The sequence below is a fragment of the Rhinoraja longicauda genome, chromosome 9 (genome assembly GCF_053455715.1).
Source record: "Rhinoraja longicauda isolate Sanriku21f chromosome 9, sRhiLon1.1, whole genome shotgun sequence".
Taxonomy (NCBI): Eukaryota; Metazoa; Chordata; class Chondrichthyes; order Rajiformes; family Arhynchobatidae; genus Rhinoraja; species Rhinoraja longicauda.
The window spans coordinates 27111151-27130940 of NC_135961.1; the positions used below are offsets into that span (position 1 = coordinate 27111151).

A 19790-nucleotide genomic window follows, 5' to 3' on the forward strand; every position below is an offset into this window, starting at 1 on the left:
GTTCTTCATCCCCAGGTACTGTTCCCTTCTCCAAAAAAATTGTTATCATTACCTTCCCTCTAACTGAACAAACTCCTTGCACAGAAACCCCCTTCGGTTAAAACTCCATTTTATCTCTGCCCACATCTCCTTTTGGTAATGACACTTAGATTTCCTCATCCTTATCCCAGTTTACTTAGCAAAGGTTCCCCGTTTTCTGCTCCCAGTTAATATTTGCCCTTCTCACCTCCTCCACCCTTATTCCTCTCCCCCCCCCATAACAGGTAACATCGCACTCCCCTGCAAATCATGAATAATATTCACACACACACACACACAGACACCGCTATTTACGAATGCCCAGCATTAGTATTCATGTTCATGTCACAGGATTAAACCATTTGACCCATCGAGTCTAATCCTCCATTTAATCATTTCTCAACCCCATTCTCCTGCCACCCAATTTACATAATCAGGGGATGCTTTCAGTATTAAATTACAATTTATATACCAATTTATGTTCAATGCAGAGGTGTACACCAATTTTCATGTTTAATGTGAGATACTGGAATGCTGCCTGGGCAAAGGCAAAATTGGAGGATTGTGAATAGCTCAGAAGATTTTAGACCTGGAGGAGGTCAGGAATGAAGGGATTTGAAAACAATAGTGCCAGTTTTAAAACAGATGTATGGGATAATCAGTGAAATGTATGGCACAAAGTGCTAGAGTAACTCAGCGGGGCAGGCAGCATAACCAGTGTCCAGCTCCTTGTGTTACCTATCAATGTTCTCTATAGATTAAATAGACAACATTGAATTCTCCAATTAAAAGTAACTACAACACCCTCACCCTCTCAGTTATCCCCATAACTCCCCTGCCCCCAATTTGTTACAATTTCCAATGACCTCAGATTTGCATTTTTTAATACTGTGATAGGTTCTCCGGCCAGCCATCTAGGTGATTATTAAGATGGCCAATTTCCAATTCCTGATTCCACATCTGTCTCAGCTCTTGTGATGACAACACCCTCATCCATGTCGTAATATGCTTGGGATTTTAAATTTCTCTTTTTTGGAAAGGTACATCCTTAATGATATGGAGAAATGTGTGAATGCTCGCCCATGGCCTCACATCATTCAAATTTGTTTTGTTGATTAATTCTTGCATTTGCTCCTCTCTGTGCATGTAACATATTTCTGGCAGCCTCCCATTTCACTGATTATTCCCATGTTGACTGACGACATTAGGTCATACATCAATTTTAATATTGGCACCTTTGCTTTCTTTTCCCTTCATGGCCCCTAACTCCCTACCTCCTCCTGACCTAAACTCCTCTCAGATATCCACTTCTTGCTTCTATCCACTCAGGTCCTCCATCTGTGTCCTTTAAAGTATTCACATTTCCTCATTCCCTCCAGCAAGGAACTTATTAAAATGTACCCCACATTTACTGAGTTTCTCTGTATGTGGTTGAGAGACAAATTTTGTTTGATCAGGCTTTCATGAAATTCCTTGGGACTTTTTTCCTGCATTAAAGCTCCTTATAAATATAAATACGTTGTTGAATGTGCCTCAAAAATATGGAACTATTTATATCAAACACGAACAAGTAGGTATGCAGGCCTAAATAGAATCAAAATTGGTTTCAGTGTTTAAGAGTGAACAGTGCATGAAGTTAATGTGGGCAGAGAAAAGGAAAAGGTTTTGCTCTAATAGCATTTTTGATTTTCTTCACAGCACAATACGTTCTGCATTTAATGTTCTTAACTGATCTGTCTGCAAGCTGTAACATGCTTACAAGAACAAATGATGAAGCAAAACAACAGCTTACTGTTGAGTTTTTGAACTGAAATTTTCTCCATTGAACATCAGTTTTATAAGCATTGGGAAAGGGTCAAACGAAGTTAAATGAGATTGAGATTAAAAAAGCAAAGGTTTTAACCAATATTTATACAAAACAGTGACAAATAATGTGTTTTTTACCTACCTTTCTGAGCAAATGTTTTTTTAAAAACCAATGAGACATAAATCGCTTTGATAAGATATTAAAGAAATCCACAGATCAAAGACAGAATCATCCAAGCAAAATAAGACAAATTCCATCTAAATGTCAGATTAATGCTGGTTGTAAAATGATTGATGTATCTTAATATCACAATTTGATTTACGGTGCCTGCATCATTTGCAAAACGGACTTCTCAAAACACATTAAAGAACAACGCTTTGCAAGATGATAGAAATAAAGGATGATGTCATCTTAAATTAAAATGTGGTGCAGTAAATTACTTTCAGAATGCCCAATGAATTAGAGTTGTATCAAACCAGTTGAATGTTTTCTTTCTCTTGCTTGATTAATATATTCTTTTCCTCTGTTGGCTCATGTGGACCTGTCAAAACTCTAAAGATCTAAAGGGAAACCTCTGATGGCACCAAGATAAATCTTGATGCTTTTTAAAGCCTTATTGCACTAATGATTGCAATTTGCTGCTTGGCCATCTTTCACTTCCAAAATTAATTAATAGTAACAGCTCTTTGCAGATACTGGACATTTCTGATTGAATTAATAAACCTTTTGAAATTATAACATGTGATTATCAATCTTGTATCACTAAACTGGCATGCAAAGCAGCAGTCTATTCTGCCCATCAGAGCAGACTGAACTTTATGTTTGTACAGTACTTAATAAGGTTCCGCGTGGTAGGCTGGTTCAGAACATTAGCACACGTGATAACCAGAGCAAGACAGCAAATTGGGTAAATAATTGGCTCAGTGATGGTGGAAGGTTGCTTTTCACAATGGAGATTTGTATTCAATGGTGTGCTGCAGGGATTGGTGCTGGGTCCTCTGTTGTTTGTCATATATATTTATGACTTGGAAGAGAACATAGGTAGCATGATTAGTAAGTTTGCAGATTACACTAAAATTGGTGGTATAGTGGACAGTAAAGAAGGTTGTCTAATGTTAGAGCAGCATCTAAACCAGCTGAGAAAGGGAATGGCTGATGGAACTTAACAGCCAAATTCTAAAGGTTAAAGCTGGCCGTGATATACATTGTGAGTGGTTGGGCTGTGGGGAGTGTTATTGAACAGCGAGATCATGGTGTACAAGTACATAGTTCTCTGACAAAGGTAGAAAGAGTCATGAAGGGCAAGTGACTGAGTATAAGAGATAGGACATCATGTTACATTTGGCGAGTTGATGGTTTAGCCACATTATAAGTATTGTATACAATTCTGGTTCGCATGCAATAGGAAGGATGTGAATAAGGCAGAGTAGATGCAGAAAAGATTCACAGGAATGATGACTGGTTTGGAGGGCTTGAATATAAAAGAGAGATTGGATAGGATGGGGCTGTTTTCCCTGGAGTGAAGGACACTGAAGGGGTTTCAGAACATAACTGCAGGTCTGTAGAACGGTACATGACAATAATGAGATCTCAGCTTGAGAACAGGGCAGATTTCCCATGACCACACTATAGGAAAAGTGTAATTGCATTGGATATGTGTCATGAGATTTACAAAGAGGTCACCAAGACAAGAACATTGATACAAGTTGGAAAGGTTGGATAATTTGGCTTTAAAAAAAAAAAGAGGCCAGATGAAAGACAGATTTCAGCACATGACATTATTTCGGGCCAAGGAAGAATATAAAGGGATCTATTTCTTTTAGTTGGATGGTTTAAAATCAGAGACATACATTTAAAGTAAATAATTTTAAGCCTTTGTGGCCAACACGGTAAGTTTCTGTTATTCATTCATTGCTAACTTTCACAGACAGTGGATTGCATAGCAAATTTTAAAAGTGGTTCTGTTCAATTTAATACACAGACAATCACTTTTCCAATGAGTGCTGAACATCACCCTACCTTAGTTTCATATAAATAGCTTGAATAAGAAACTGATATTCTATCACTCTCAAGTGGTCGTCAAAATCCCCATGGCATGGTTACTTTGATTTCCTTCTTTCACTTTTAAAATCCCATTCATATTTTTTTGCCATTTGAACAGTACATCCACAATGGATCCTTTGCATGCTTAGGGAAGTAGAAAATCATGAAAACAACTCTACATGTTCGAAATTACATTTCAATTTTTGTTTGTCTGCAGATAATTATTTGAAAGAGCAGATTGAGAGAAATTATTTCCTTTGGTACAAGAGGCCACATTTGGAGTATTGTTCTCAATTTCAGTCACTGCAATAGGAAGGATGCCATTAAGCTGGAAAGACGGCAGAGAAGGTTTGCAAGGGTGTAGCCAGGATAGAGGCACTGAGCTACAAGGACAGATTAGGCAGGCTAGAACTTTATTCCTTGGAGTGCAGAAGGCTAAACAGTCATCTTATAGAGGGAAGAGATAGAGTGAATGCAGAGTCTGTTACCCATGGTATGGAAATCAAAAACCAGAGGACATGGGTTTAAGATGGACAAGATTTAATACAAACCTGAGGGGCAACATTTTTCACTTAGAGGGTGGTGGGTATATGGAACGAGCTGCCAGATGATGTAGTTGTAACAGGTAATATAACAGGACACTTGGACAGGTACATGGACAGGGAAGGTTTAGAGGGAAATGGGCTAAATGCAGGCAAATGGGACCAGTTTAGATAGGGCATCTTGGTCGGTAAGGACAAGTTGGGCCAAAGGGCCTATTTCTGTATCGCATGACTCTAAGAGTCTAAACAGCGAGACATAACCTTTAAAATTGAGCTATTTCCCTTTGGGATAATGACAGACAATAATTCAGCACACAAATGGCCGTAGAAATCCTGAACTGTTTCCTCCAAAGAAATTGTTGGGTTTAGATTAACTCAAAAGGTTAAAACTGAGTTTGTTTGGCCTGAGTATGTAAGGTTACAAAACTAAAGCAGGTAGGTGGAATTAAGATTTTGTTCAGCTATGGTCTAATTAAATGCCAGAATGTGTTTATCGGGCCGAATGTCCTACTCTGTATTTACTATGCTTGTGACATATAAACAAACAGTTTTTTCAGATAGCCCTGACCAAAAACATCTTGAAATGTTGCTGACAGAATGTCTTTTTAGTTGATTGGGAGATTGCCCTGTTTAACAAGGCTTTTAAATTAAACTAAATAAACCTTTTCTTTTAAAAGGTTTTTCCATCATCACATTTGTGCTTATTGCATTGTTTAGAATATCACTGAACAATAGGATTTTCAGCTTAATGTTAGCTCCTGGACGCTAGACTGAGTGTCAAGAAGGGAATGCCTACAATGATGTGTATTCAGCAAAATATTTCCAGGGGAATAAAATAAGAAGACAGACAATGGAGCATCCTGCGGCCAGAAACATTTTATGAGCTTTCCATCAACATTTCAGTAATAAAAGGGTGTTATTGTTCTGAGATACATACTGTTTACAATATTTCTTAATGAACTGGAGAAAACTCACTTTCAGCACTGGACCAGAACACTGGAAAATAAGCATTAATGTACTTAAAAATAATCACCACCTGCTGCCGAAGTAATATCTGTTTCACCTTGGATTCACAGGCAGTCTCCCGCTCTGGGCGACACAGTGGCGCAGCGGTAGAGTTGCTGGCTTACAGCACCATAGAGCCGAGTTTGATCCTGACTACAGTTGATGTCTGTGTGGAGTTTGTACATTCACCCCCAGGTAGGTTTTCCCCGGGTCCTCTGGTTTCCTCCCACACTCCAAAGACGTATGGGTCAGTGGTGCTGAAGGGCCCGTTTCCACACTGTATATCTAAACCAAACTAAACCTGACCTAACCAGCTAGTTTCTGAGATGGAATCAGAATGGCGACCAACTCAATAGTAAATTGACACATTACAGAAATAAAAATGACCGAGGTGAAATTCACCCTCAGTGAATTAAGCTCTGTAATGTTCAAGTTCTTAAACTCGTTTTCACTGAAAGATACAAAGATCGAAAGATTAGCCTGAGTAACAAACTATTTAACATAGACAATAACTGAAAGATATAAGGATGCACAACAAAATATCACAAGGAAGTTTACTGCTTATTGTAAGGAGCAGCAGGAAGGGTGGAGTAACGGTGATGTTTTGCATCTTTAGATTTTGCAGGCAAAATAGACCCCGAATTGAAACATCGTCTGTCTATTCACAGATGCTGCCTGACCCCCTCAGTTCCTCCAGCACTTTGTTTTTTTTTGTGCTGGATGATGGTCTTATCAGTTGTGGAAAAATTTGGAAAGAGCAACTGCAGTTCTATCGGCTTGAAGATAGATGTGGAAGGGTGAAAACAGGTCCTCAAGTTCAGGTCTTAATTGTCGGAAGGATAATAGTGCAAGAGAGAACCCGGCAAAAGTAGTTTAGGAGCAGATACTTGCAGGTAAAACAACACCTGACCAGTGGGAGTCTTTTGAAAGAGAATCATCAAGAATTCATTGACAGCATTCTCACTCACACTCACAAACAAACATGCACACTCACACACAATATCACACGCACCCTCATACTCTCATCCGTGTGGATGTGAATGTGTGTGAAAGCAAGCAATGTAGTATGCTTTCATTCACAAAATGCTGGAGTAACTCAGCAGGTCAGGCAGCATCTCAGGAGAGAAGGAATGGGTGACGTTTCGGGTCGAGACCATTCTTCAGTATGTAGTATGCTTGCTTTCACCAGTCGGGGGACAGAATAAAAGAGTTGAAACATTATGTCACAATGCTACAAAACACCATTTAGGTGTTAACACCTTGGAGTATTGTGTGCAGTTCTGGACACAACATCATAGGAAGAATGTGGTCGAGCAGAGGAGGTTCACCAATATGTTGCCTGGATTGGAAGTCTTGATATGATAGGTTGTGCTTGTTTCTCTAACAGCAAAGGAGGTTGAGATATAACCTGACTGAAAGATATAAGATCATGAGAGGCAAAGAAAGCATAGATGGTCAACATCTTTTTTTCCCCATGGTACGACTATCAAAAACAAGAGGGCATAATTTTAATATGAGAGGTAGGAGATTTAAAGGGGATCTTGATTATTGAAACCTAGATTTGATTGCTTTCATGTACCAGGTTTACGCAACCTGATCTAAATCTGTCAATTTGGAAGTGATTAATTTGAATGAATGAATGAATGAATGAAAGAAAAAAATATGTTACATATCATATCACATCATATCATATGATATGATATGATATGATATGATATGATATGATATGATATGATATGATATGATATGTTACATATTTGGACAGGCATCATGTACTATGCATCTCACAGGCCCATAAGGAATTTTGTTATGATTGGGCCATGGGATGTAGGGTGTAAGATGCAGCAGGAGTTAAAACTGGCATGAAAGAAAGGTAATGCCATTGTGGTGATGGGCGATTTCAATATGCAGGTAGACTGGGAAAATCAGGTTGGTTCTGGACCCCAAGAAAGAGAGTTTGTAGAGTGCCTCCGAGATGGATTCTTAGAGCAGCTTGTAATGTAGCCTACCAGAGAAAAGGCAATTCTGGATTTAGTGTTGTCCAATGAACCAGATTTGATAAGAGAACTCGAGGTAAAGGAACCGCTTGGAGGTAGTGATCATAATATGATTAGTTTTAATCTGCAATTTGAGAGGGAGAAGGTTAAATCGGAAGTGTCAGTGTTGCAGTTGAACAAAGGGGACTATGAAGGCATGAGAGAGGAGCTGGCCAAGGTAGACTGGAAAGGGATCCTAGCAGGATTGACGGTGGAACAGCAATGGCAGAAATTTCTGAGCATAATCCGGAAGGCGCAGGATCATTTCATTCCAAAAAGGAAGAAAGAATCTAAGGGGAGTAGGAGGCAACTGTGGCTGACAAGGGAAGTTAGAGATGGAATAAAATTAAAAGAAAATATGTATAACACAGCAAAGAGTAGCCAGAAGCCAGAGGATTGGGAAACTTTCATAGGACAACAGAAGGTAACAAACGAGCAATACGGACTGAAAAGATGAAGTATGAGGGGAAGCTGGCCAAGAATATAAAGAAGGACAGTAAAAGCTTCTTTAGATATGTTAAGAGAAAAAGAGTAGCAAAGTCAAATGTGGGTCCCTTGAAGGCAGACATGGGTGAAATTATTATGGGTAACAAGGAAATGGCAGAAGAATTAAACAGGTACTTCGGACCTGTCTTCACTAAGGAAGACACAAACAATCTCCCAGATGTACTGGAGGACAGAGGATCTAGGGGGGTAGAGGAACTGAAAGACATTTTCATTAGGCGAGAAATGTATTAGACTAATCGGACTGAAGGATGATAAATCCCCTGGGCCTGATGGTCTGCATCCCAGGGTCCTCAGGGAGGTGGCTCTAGAAATAGTGGATGCATTGGTGATCATTTTCCAATGTTCAATAGATTCAGGAGCAGTTCCTGTGGATTGGAGGATAGCTAATGTTATCCCACTTTTCAAGAAAGGAGCGAGAGAGAAAACGGGGAATTACAGACCAGTTAGCCTGACATCGGTGGTGGGAAAGATGCTGGAGTCAATTATTAAAGAGGTAATAACAGTGCATTTGGATAGCAGTAAAAGGATAAGTCCAAGTCAGCATGGATTTATGAAAGGGAAATCATGCTTGACTAATCTTCTGGAATTTTTTGAGGACGTGACAAGTAAAATGGATGAAGGTGAGCCAGTGGATGTAGTGTAACTAGACTTCCAGAAAGCCATTGATAAGGTCCCGCACGGGAGATTGGTAACCAAAATTAGAGCACATGGTATTGGGGGTAAGGTGTTGACATGGATAGAAAATTGGTTGGCAGACAGGAAGCAAAGAGTAGGAGTAAACGGGTCCTTTTCAGAATGGCAGGCTGTGGCGAGTGGAGTGCTGCAAGGCTCGGTGTTGGGGCCGCAACTCTTTACCATATATATTAATGATTTGGAAGAGGGAATTAGAAGCAACACTAGCAAGTTTGTGGATGACACAAAGCTGGGTGGCAGTGTAAACTGTGAAGCGGATGTTAGGAGGCTGCAGGGTGAGTGAGTGAGTGGGCAGATGCGTGGCAGGGGCAGTTTAATATAGATAAATGTGAGGTTATCCACTTTGGCGGCAGAAACAAGGAGGCAGATTATTATCTCAATGGAGTTAGGTTAGGTAAGGGGGAGGTGCAGCGAGACCTGGGTGTCCTTATACACCAGTCACTGAAAGTTGGCGTGGAGGTACAGCAGGCAGTGAAGAAAGCTAATGGAATGTTGGTCTTCATAACAAGAGGATTTCAGTATAGGAGTAAAGAGGTTCTTCTGCAGTTGTATAGGGCCCTAGTAAGACTATATCTGGAGTATTGTGTACAGTTTTGGTCTCCTAATTTGAGGAAGGACATCCTTGTAATTGAGGCAGTGCAGCGTAGGTTCATGAGATTGATCTCTGGGATGGCGGGACTGACATATGAGGAAAGATTGAAAAGACTAGGCTTGTATTCACTGGAGTTTAGAAGGATGAGAGGGGATCTTATAGAAACATATAAAATTATAAAAGGACTGGACATGCTAGATGCAGGAAAAATGTTCCCAATGTTGGGCGAGTCCAGAACCAGGGGCCACAGTCTTAGAATAAAGGGGAGGCCATTTAAAACTGAGGTGAGAAAAAACGTTTTCACCCAGGGAGTTGGGAATTTGTAGAATTCTCTGCCACAGAGGGAAGTGGAAGCCAAATCACTGGATGGATTTAAGAGAGAGTTAGATAGAGCTCTCGGGGCTAGTGGAATCAAGGGATATGGGGAGAAGGCAGGAACGGGGTATTGTTTGGGGACGATCAGCCATGATCACAATGAATGGCAGTGCTGGCTCAAAGGGTCGAATGACCTTCTCCTGTACCTATTTTCTATGTTTCTATGTTTAACAAGTTAGGGCAGTCTTTTTCTATTCAATACATACTTACATTAATTACTTTGCATTCACACATAAATCCCTAAGGGGTAAAATTGGAGATTGGACAAAATGTGAAGGAAGTGTGAGAGAATTTTTGGAAAATAACTGCAGGTTAGTTAACAACATTTATGAAGGTGAGGTGAGGTAAGTAGGACACAGAGTATGGAGATAGATTTCCAAAGAAAATGGTTAGTTTGCTGAGGTTTTACCTTTGATGATGGAATGGAAAACTTCCAAACTTAGAACTTTGAACTGACTAGAGTTGGAAAAACAGAAAATACATGTGGACTGGAACAAATTGCAGGCAAAGGAAGGGGTAAATTCACGGGGAGATTAAAAAGAGAAGCAAAAATTAAACTTCTTCAGAAATTATTAAAAAACTAGTGGAGACATGGAGTTATAGTTATACAGCACGGAAACAGGCCCTTCAGCCCAACTTGCCCACACCGACCGACATGTCCCATCTACATTAGTCCCACCTGCCAGCATTTGGTTCATATCCCCTCAAACCTGTCTTATTCATGTACCTGTCCAACTGCTTCTTAAATGTTGGGATAGTCTCTGCCTCAACTACCTCCTCTGACAGCTTGTGTCAAACATTCACCACCCTTTGTGTGAAAAAGTTACCCCTCAGATTCCTATTAAATCTTTTCCCCTTCACCTTAAACCTATGTCCTCTGGACCTCAATTCATCTCCTCTGGGCAACAGGCCCTTCAGCCCAACTTGCCTACACCGACCAACATGTCCCATCTACACTAGTTGCACCTGCCTGAGTTTGGCCCATATCCCTCTAAACCTGTCTTATCCAAGTACTTGTCTAAATTTTAAATGCTTCTTAAACGTTGCGAAAGTACCTGCCTCAACTACATCCTCTGGCAGCTTGTTCCATATACCCACCATCATTTGTGTGAAAAAGTTACCCTTCAGGTTCCTATTAAAGCTTTCCCGCTTCACCTGAAACCTATGTCCTCTGGTTCTCGATTCTCCTACTCTGAGCAAGTGACTCTGTGCGTCCACCCGATCTATTCCTCCTATGATTTTGTACACCTCTGCAAGATCACCTCTCATCCTCCTACGCTCTAAGGAATCGAGTGATAGCCTGCTCGACCTCCCCCTACAGTTCAGGCCCCTGAGTCCTGGCAACATCCTTGTAAATCTTCTCTGCACCCTTTCCAGCTTGACAACATCTTTCCTATAAAATGGTGCCAAAAACTGAACACATTTCTCCAAACATGGCCTCACTAGCGTCTTGTACCACTACAACATGGAGCTATTCAACGTGGAGTATAACGTCAAACTTTAAATGCCACTTTGCTATCAAATGTGGCACTTGTTCTTTTTAATGTTCTGAAAATTGTAAAAATAGCAAAAGGTTTTCTCATATGGCATAGGAAGTAACAAGAACACAAGTGAATTATTTCTGCTTGATGGTGTACCACACACCACCCCCGTCTCTTATGCCACATGGGTCACAAGGTCAGTTCAAACCCAGTCATGTGAAAGTTGGCCAGTTTATTTTCAATCAACTGTGCTACGAGAAAATGTTTTTTTATTTCTGGTAATGTACTATATGGGGTAAGGCAGCTTAGGATTCGACTGCAAGCCAGAACAAAGTTTGAGACCGTAATGAAATGGAGGAAGTGACTCTAGGGTGCATGATTACTGACACGAATGGAATAGCTCTGGGGTTAAAGAATGCCCCCCCCACCCCCACCCCCCCCCACCCCCCAAAAAGGCAATAGCATGAAAAACAGTAAAAAGGTTTAGGCACAAAATGTTGGAGTAACTCAGCGGGTCAGGCAGCCATCTCTGGAGAGAAAAAGAATAGGTGACATTTCGGGTCGGAACCCTCATTCAAAGAAGTTGCTGCCTGACCTGTTCAGTTACTCCAGCATTTCATGTCTATATTCAGTAAAAAACAGCATTTGCAGTGCCATCCTACACAAAAGAAAGTAATCTACAAGATTTTCCTTGAAACTCTTCTTTTTCTTTAAAAACAATTTTTGATAATCAGTTCTTTTTCGCGTACATGGAATTTAACAAAGATTTTTTTTCAAATTCTTACACGTATTGTGAGCTCACCTTACCTTGGAGGTAAAACATGGGATTTTGGCTGAATCCAGTGCCTTACAGAACCTTTTTGCTAGACTTCACTAGCAGCCACTTCCTGTCAGTGACTCAAAGATTCCCCTCAACTACATGGAAGAAACAAGGATCCTGTGACTGTTATCCCTATTCAGCCAACAAGAGGACAACTCAAATAAACAAAAGAAATGGCACAACGTTTTTTTTTGAGAATGGGGAGGAGGGCTGAGGGCAGTGGGAAATGAAAGGCCCTTTAGAAGTCTATAGTGGACTGAGAGTGAAAGTAAAGGTATTGTACCACTCTGCTGGCAGGTTAGCAGAGGGTCAGACTCTGCCAAACATTTTGTAAAAGCTCTAAGTGCACCAGAATAAAAGTCTGGCATCATCACTCTTTGCAGCTTCTGGTGCTATTCAAACATAAATATTCTGAATGACTAGCCAAAAGAAAACAGCATCGACCCATGTCTCAACATGCACGGAAATGGAGAGGCACAATGCTTCAACCCAAACAAGTTGCTAAGATATGAGTGCATTCTGGCCAAACCTGCCACCGACGCCAGCTGTCCCGTTTAAACAACTACCTGTAGATGACGCCATTTTGGTGAAGGAACATCAGTGCCGAAGTGACTTCTGCTGCATAAAACCTTGATCGGGCTTCATCAAACTTGCGGGAACGTTGGATTTGAAACATTAAATCGCCTCCATTTACGTATTCCATGACGAAAAATAGGCGGTCCTAAATGAAAGAAAGTAGAGCTTTTTCAATTAAATTTCTTAAAGCAATGCAGGTGGCTGTTGGGTGTAAACAACTAAACGCTTGTGGAGTAGAATCAATTAGGTGCTGACAAAAGAAATATAAAGTTCAAAAACATACCAGCGTGAGCTACCATACATAGCAAGTAGCTTTGATTCTCTAATCATTTTTAGCCTCATTGATTCACAAAGATGAAGCAGTGTAAACATTCTCACAGTTTATCAGGCTGCATTTTGAAAGTATACAAATCTTGAGGCAACACTTTCACTTCATGGTAATCTATCAACAGCTGTCTGACTTGTGTGTTTTTTAACAATTTTCTCTTTCACAAGATATAGTCAATGTTATAAAGACCAGATTTTATTGTCCATTCCCAGATTCCCTTGAAATCGGCACAGTGGGTCAGCAGTGGAGCTAAGTCTCAAAGTGCCAGAGAGCAAGGTTCGATCCTGACTATGGGTGCTGTCTGTTCTGAGTTTGCATGTTCTTCCCATGACTCACGAGTTTTCACCGGGTGCTCTGGTTTCTTCCCACATTTCAAAGATGTGCGGGTTTGTAGGTTAACTGGCTTTGTAATTTTCCCCTCGGGTGGAGGATGCGTAAGTGGGATAACATATATAACTATTGTACGGGTGAACGATGGCTGTCGTAGACTGGGTGGCATAGCGCTTTAATCCTCTGTAATTTATTTTCAGGAAACAGAGAACTTAGTGGTCCACACAAGTGCGTGCTTGTCTGCACAGCTGGCATAAGAAATAACTCAGAGAAGCTCCCTGACCCATTGAGTTACTCCAGCACTTTGGGGGGTTTTTAGATGCCAGCAGCTGCAGCTCCCTGTATCGACAAACTCTTCGTTCATATTTAGATGTTGCAACCTTTTCTCAAAATCTGCGTGAAATCTAAGGTCAAAATATCTTTCAAACATCTGAATCCTCCCAGGCTGATCTATTCCTTACTGATTTGATATGCTTGTACAAATGGAACATGTACAAGCGTGCTTGAGTTCACCACCAGTAAATGACTCATTTCAAAAATGTAACTGAAGGAGTTTGGCAGAAGCAGTCATCTTAATTGCCTGTCATGTAAAATGTTGACATTGTTGCCCAGTTTCTAACATCTTCTTTCCCCTTTTTAAATAATTTTACTTATATTCAATTTCATAAACAAATCAGCCAGCTTAAAATGCTCCAATTATATTTTTGGGCATTCAGAATTGACAAAGGACTGGCTCCAGTAAGTAACATCGGTACAGAATAGACCTGGGACCCAATGACTGCATTTTGCAGTGTACCGATGGTGCAAAGTGTCAATGTTCATGGTCCGAATACTAAGAAACAGCTTCAGGAGCCTTAGTTCAGCATTGGCACAACTAAACATGGAGATTCAGATGCTATCGGTGATCACAGGCTCCTCCTGAAGCTGCACAGTTTTGTGACTTTCTTCAGTGCAATCACCAGAAACCAGTAAAATTAATAAATATGTTAAGAACTTGCGAATCACTTGTGAATCACTCGTGGTGTGGAATAATGTGAAAATGCACCATTTTGTTAAAAATGGTGTATTAATTTTTAATTCATTTTAGTCTAAATAATTCGGACCCGAAACGCCAACTTTAGACTTTAGAGATACAGTGTGGACACAGCAAGTCCGTGCCAACCAGTGACCACCCCCATACATTACCATATACCACACACTGGAGATAATTTACAATCTTTACTGATAACATAACATAACATAACAACACTTTATTGTCACTCGGCACAAACACCGAACGAAATTTCAGCAGCCACAAAACACAGTAAAAAAGAAAAGAACACTGGACACCCGACCCCAACACAAACATCCATCACAGTGACTCCAAACACCCCCTCACTGTGATGGAGGCAACAAAACTTCCCCTCTCTTCCCCCCGCACCCACGGACAGGCAGCTCGACCCCTACCGAGGCAAACGACACGCACAGCCCCCGCAAGGGGATGGAAGGCCCCGCGGCCGAGCGAGCCCCGGGCACCGAAACGTCCCGCGGCCGCACCGGGCGATGTTAAGTCCAGCGGCCGAGCCGCACCGGGCACTGAAACGTCCCGCGGCCGAGCCGCGCTGGCGATGTTAAGTCCAGCGGCCAAGCTGCGCCGGGCACTGCAACGTCCCGCGGCCGCACCGGGCAATGTTAAGTCCAGCGGCCGAGCCGCACTGGGCACTGAAACGTCCCGCGGCCGAGCCGCGCCGGCGATGTTAAGTCCCGCAGCCGAGCCGCGCCGGTGATGGAAGGCCCCGCGGGCGAGCTGCGCCCCGGGGAAGAGACCTAATAAAAGAAAGGTTTCCCCCCGCCCCACCCCACCCCACCCCCCCACACCCCCCCACCACACATACACAGCCAAAAACAGAAACAAAAACCATCCCAACACCGACACAAACAAAAAAAAAGAAAAAAAGACAACAGACTGCCAGAGAGCCGCAGCCGTTAGGCGCAGCCAACTCCTCCCATTAACCTGAAACCTGTACGTCCTTGGGAGTGTGGAAGGAAACCGGAGCACCCAGAGGAAATACAAGCAGTCACAGGGAGAACATACAAACTCTGTACAAACAGCACCCGTAATCAGGATTGAACCCGGGTCTGGGGGTGCTGTCAGGCAGCAACTCTACCGTTTCATCACTGTGCCTCTATTCATGTTCTCCAGAGATGCTACCTGATACGCACAGTTACTCCAGCACTTTGTCTCCCCAGAATTTTTAAGTGTTATAAACAATAATTGTTGCTCAACGACACGTCCCGAAACTCCACATTTTTTCTCAACTGTAATTCCCAGAGAAAAATAGTTTGAAAGAAAATACTTGATGAAAGCGCTGGTGCAGGAGGGAGGGCTTCAGATATGTGTGTAACTGGGCTCTCTTCCAGAGCATGGGAGACCTGCACAGGAGGGATGGGTTATATTTGAACTGAAGGGGAAGCAATGTCCTCACAGGGAGATTCATTAGGGCTACTTGGGGGACTGGTGTGGCAAGGTGATGGGTTCCAGAGCAGCAGGTCAACAAGTGGAAGGATGTGGGAAGGTAGAGGTTTTGACAAGTAAGTCTGAAAGGAAGGACAGGCAAAGACACAGTGAGACTGATGGGCTGGTGTGTTTATTTCAATGCAAAGAGTCTAATGGGTCAAGCAGGTGGAATTAGAGCCTAGATCAGTGCATGGAACTATGGCCATTACAGAGACTTTGTGAGAGTGATAGGACTGGGCAGCTCAACATTCCAGGGTTTCAATGCTACAGATGTGAGAGAGGGGTGGAGGTTACATTACTAATCAGGGAGAATATCACAAAAGCACTCACAGGGAGGACCTACTGTAAGGTTCATTCATTGAAACAATATGGGTGGAGCTCAAAAATAAGAAAGGTGCCATCACTCTGATGAAAATATACTATAGGCCTCCCAAACGTCAGCAGGAGATGGAGGAACAGATATGCTCACCAAATCCACCCAAAACTTCATCCTTAACATTGATGGTCTCCCAGTATCCACCTCACCTCACATCCGGAATCTTGGAATCATCCTTGATCAAACCCTCTCCTTCGACAAACACATCAAACACATCACAAAGACAGCCTTCTTCCACCTCAAAAACATTGCCCGTCTCCGTCCATCCCTCTCCTCCACAGCTGCAGAAACCCTCATCCACGCCTTCATCACCTCCCGTCTGGACTACTGCAACAGCCTCCTCTATGGCGCACTCTCAAAAATCATCAATAAACTTCAATACATTCAAAACTCCGCTGCCCGTCTACTCACACACACCTCGATCCGTGACCATATCACCCCCGTCCTTTATAAACTCCACTGGCTCCCCATCCCCCAGAGAATCCAGTACAAAATCCTCCTCATAACCTACAAAGCCCTCCATAACCTGGCCCCATCCTACCTGACCGACCTCCTCCACAGGCACACTCCCACCTGCACCCTCCGCTCTGCCGCTGCCAATCTCCTATCCCCCCACATCCGGACTAAACTCAGATCCTGGGGGGACAGGGCTTTCTCCATCGCTGCTCCCACCCTATGGAACTCACTACCCCAAACCGTTAGAGACTCCCCCACATTCACAACATTCAAAACATCGCTGAAGTCTCACCTGTTCAGTACTGCCTTCAACCACTGAAGGTCACCTCACCTTCTGTCTCCTTTCTCTGTTCATTTATTTATTTACTTATTTATCTATTTATTCATTTCCCTATGTTCTCAAAATCTCTGTAAAGCGTCTTTGAGTATATGAAAAGCGCTATATAAATAAAATGTATTATTATTATTATTATTATTATATGTAGACGGATTATGGAAAGAGCTAGAAGCAACATGGCTGTCACATTGGGTAACCTTAACTTCTCCAATATTGATGGAACTTCCTCAGTGTAAAAGGCCTTTGAGGAAAATAAAGCAAGAACACAAGCTAGAAATTACGAGGGTCAGAAGAGTTTATGAAACATTTGCAAGATGGATTAAAGAGAATCCCAAGGCTTTTTTACACAAACTTTAAAAACAAGAAAGTAACTAGGGTTAAGGTTGGACCAGTCAAGGCAAAAGAAAGGAATTTATTTTGGTGTCAGAGGATATAGGAGAGGTACTAAATGAGTACTTTGCCTCAGTGTTCAACAGGGTGAAGGGCAAAGATTACAGTGAGACCAGTGCAGGGTACACTAATATGCAAGCCATTTTGAGATCAAGGAGGAGATAATGTTGGGTCTGTTGAAGAGCATTATGTTGGTGAGACCCCAGGGCATGATGGGATCTGTCCCCAGGGCCTGATGAGATCTATCGCAGGTTAGTTTAGTTTGGTTTAGTTTTGCTATCGAGTCAAAGACAATGCATGATTACAAGCCATCCACCAAGTACAGATACAGGATAAAAGGTATAACGTTTAGTGCAAGATAAAGTCCAAAATAATCCAATTAAAAATTGTTCGAAGATCTCCAATGAGGTAGATAGATGGGAGGTCAGGCCCACTCTTTAGCTGATGAGAGGACGGTTCAGTTGCCTGATAACAGCTGGTTAAGAAAGTGTCCCTGAATCTGAAGGTATTCACTTTCAAACTTCTGTACCTCTTTCCTGGTGGGAAAGGGGTGAAGAATTCATAAGTTCTAGGAGCAGAATTAGGCCATTTGGCAAATCAAGTCTACTCCACCAGTCAATCATGGTTGAACCATATTTCCTTCTCAAACCTATTCTCCTGCCTTCTCCCCAAAACCCCTGTCACCCAGAGGGAGCGACAAAGATAGGGTAGATGGTCAGAACCTTTTTCCCGAGCGTAGAAATGTCAAATACTTGAGGACACAGCTTTAAAGTGAGAGGAGGGGACGTGGTGAAAGCACATGTAATTGTGCCATTTAATGTCTTTTAAATACACACATGGATAAGCAGAGAATGGAGAGATGGGATCATGTGCAGGCTGAAGAGATTAGTTTATGTTCATGTTTGGCACAGACACGTTGTGCACTGAAGGGCCTATTCCTTTGCTGTGCTGTTCTATGTTTTAGGCACCAAGTTTATTTTAGAAGGTTAATTTCAGTTCTTTCTGGTACTCTGTAATATTCGATTATTTCTATTCTCTAAAATCCTAAAAGGATTTGATTTAAAAAATGTACTTGTTACTTCTTAATTTGCTGCCTGTGGGAAGATTGGTCAATGTGCTTAATTTACATTTTTGCTCCTGCACACCAATTACCCCTCGGAATCGATGCTAAATTGTGCTGACATCAGGAAAGTGAAATTTGCACCACAGAAATCGCTAGATTTCAAATACTAGTGGGCATAGGTGAGGGGGCAAAAGTTTTTTTTTCACATAGAGTATGATAGATGCCAGAAACACGCTGCCAGGGGAGGTGATGGAGGCAGACACGATGGCAACAAAAAAAGCATTTAATCAGGGCACATTAACAGACAGGGTGTAGAGGGATATATATAGATCAATGTGCAGACAGGTGAGATTGGTTTAAATTGGCAGCATCATTGGCACAGACATGGGTTGAAGGGCCTGTTCCGGGTCTGTACTCTTTTGTTCTAACTAATTGCTCTAAAGATTATTTGATAAACCAATGAACATTCTCAACAGTCAAAGAAGTAAAATATCAAAGTGCCATGTTACACAATCACAAGATAAACACAGCAAGAAGGCTATTGGGCAAATGAAGAAGGAACCCGACATAATACAGCACATGTCCATTCCTTTCAGAGATACTGCCTAACCTGCCAAGTTACTCCAGCATTTTGTCTTTCACATTCATTTTATACTTTCATAACTATTTGTAAACAAAATGGGACAGCAGAGTGGCAGAAATGTTGCCTTACAGCACAAGAGACCTGGGTTCAATCCTGGCCACAATTGCTGTCTGTACGGAGTTTGTATGTTCTTCCCGCTCTGGTTTTCTCCCACGTTCCAAAATTGTGCAGGTTTGTAGGTTAATTGGCTTTTGTAAATTGGCTCTAGTGTGTAGGATATAACTAGTGTATGGGTGATTGTTGGTTGGTGTGAACTTGGTGGGCCGAAGAGCCTGTTTCCATGCTGTATCTCTAAACTAAATGAAAACAGTTGCTACACTTTATTCTTCAGTAGTGTTCCCTGTCAGATTACCTTGTGTGAAGGAGAAGCTATTTGATGTCAATCTTAATTTTGCCTTTGGACACATTTGCTTCAAACTACTGCCATGCAGGTTTTGACTAGAGTGCTGAACAATTTCTAACACAGCAACTATTGAGTTATATTTTTGCGGTGTTTTGCGGGTAGGTCCTCAGAACCAGTAATAATGAAGCTGTATTATAAGGTTAATGGGCTGGCTGTCAGCTCAGCCTGCCCAGACTAGACCTTAAATGGCAGATTTGACTTAAGTGCTGCCAATGTGCACTGTTTATATTTGCTGCTGGCAGCAATTTTGGTTGGAAGCTAAGAGTGCAAACCATTCTCCAGGAAGCTTTTGCTGCCCTCATCTGCAAGTGCCATTTATTCAGCAGGGTTACTGGGTGTCACTGCCTTTGTTGGAGGAGACAATCCTGTAGTACAAACATGAGCACTGATCTCACTGCTTTATAATTGGGCAGTAACTAGTGCAACAAACTGCTATTGGCTATTTGTTATACTGGCTCATTGTCCTGGGTAG

At 41.9% G+C, this 19790-nt stretch overlaps 1 protein-coding gene across 1 annotated transcript in view; it reads right to left on the bottom strand.

The window, feature by feature from the left end:
* The window catches only part of prkcea (protein kinase C, epsilon a), a 426235-nt gene that overhangs the window by 64414 nt on the left and 342031 nt on the right, over nucleotides 1-19790 (bottom strand). The window contains exon 11 of the mRNA XM_078405002.1: nucleotides 12486-12640. Within this exon, the coding sequence (XP_078261128.1) occupies nucleotides 12486-12640 (155 nt within the window). The remainder of the gene's footprint in view (nucleotides 1-12485; nucleotides 12641-19790) is intronic.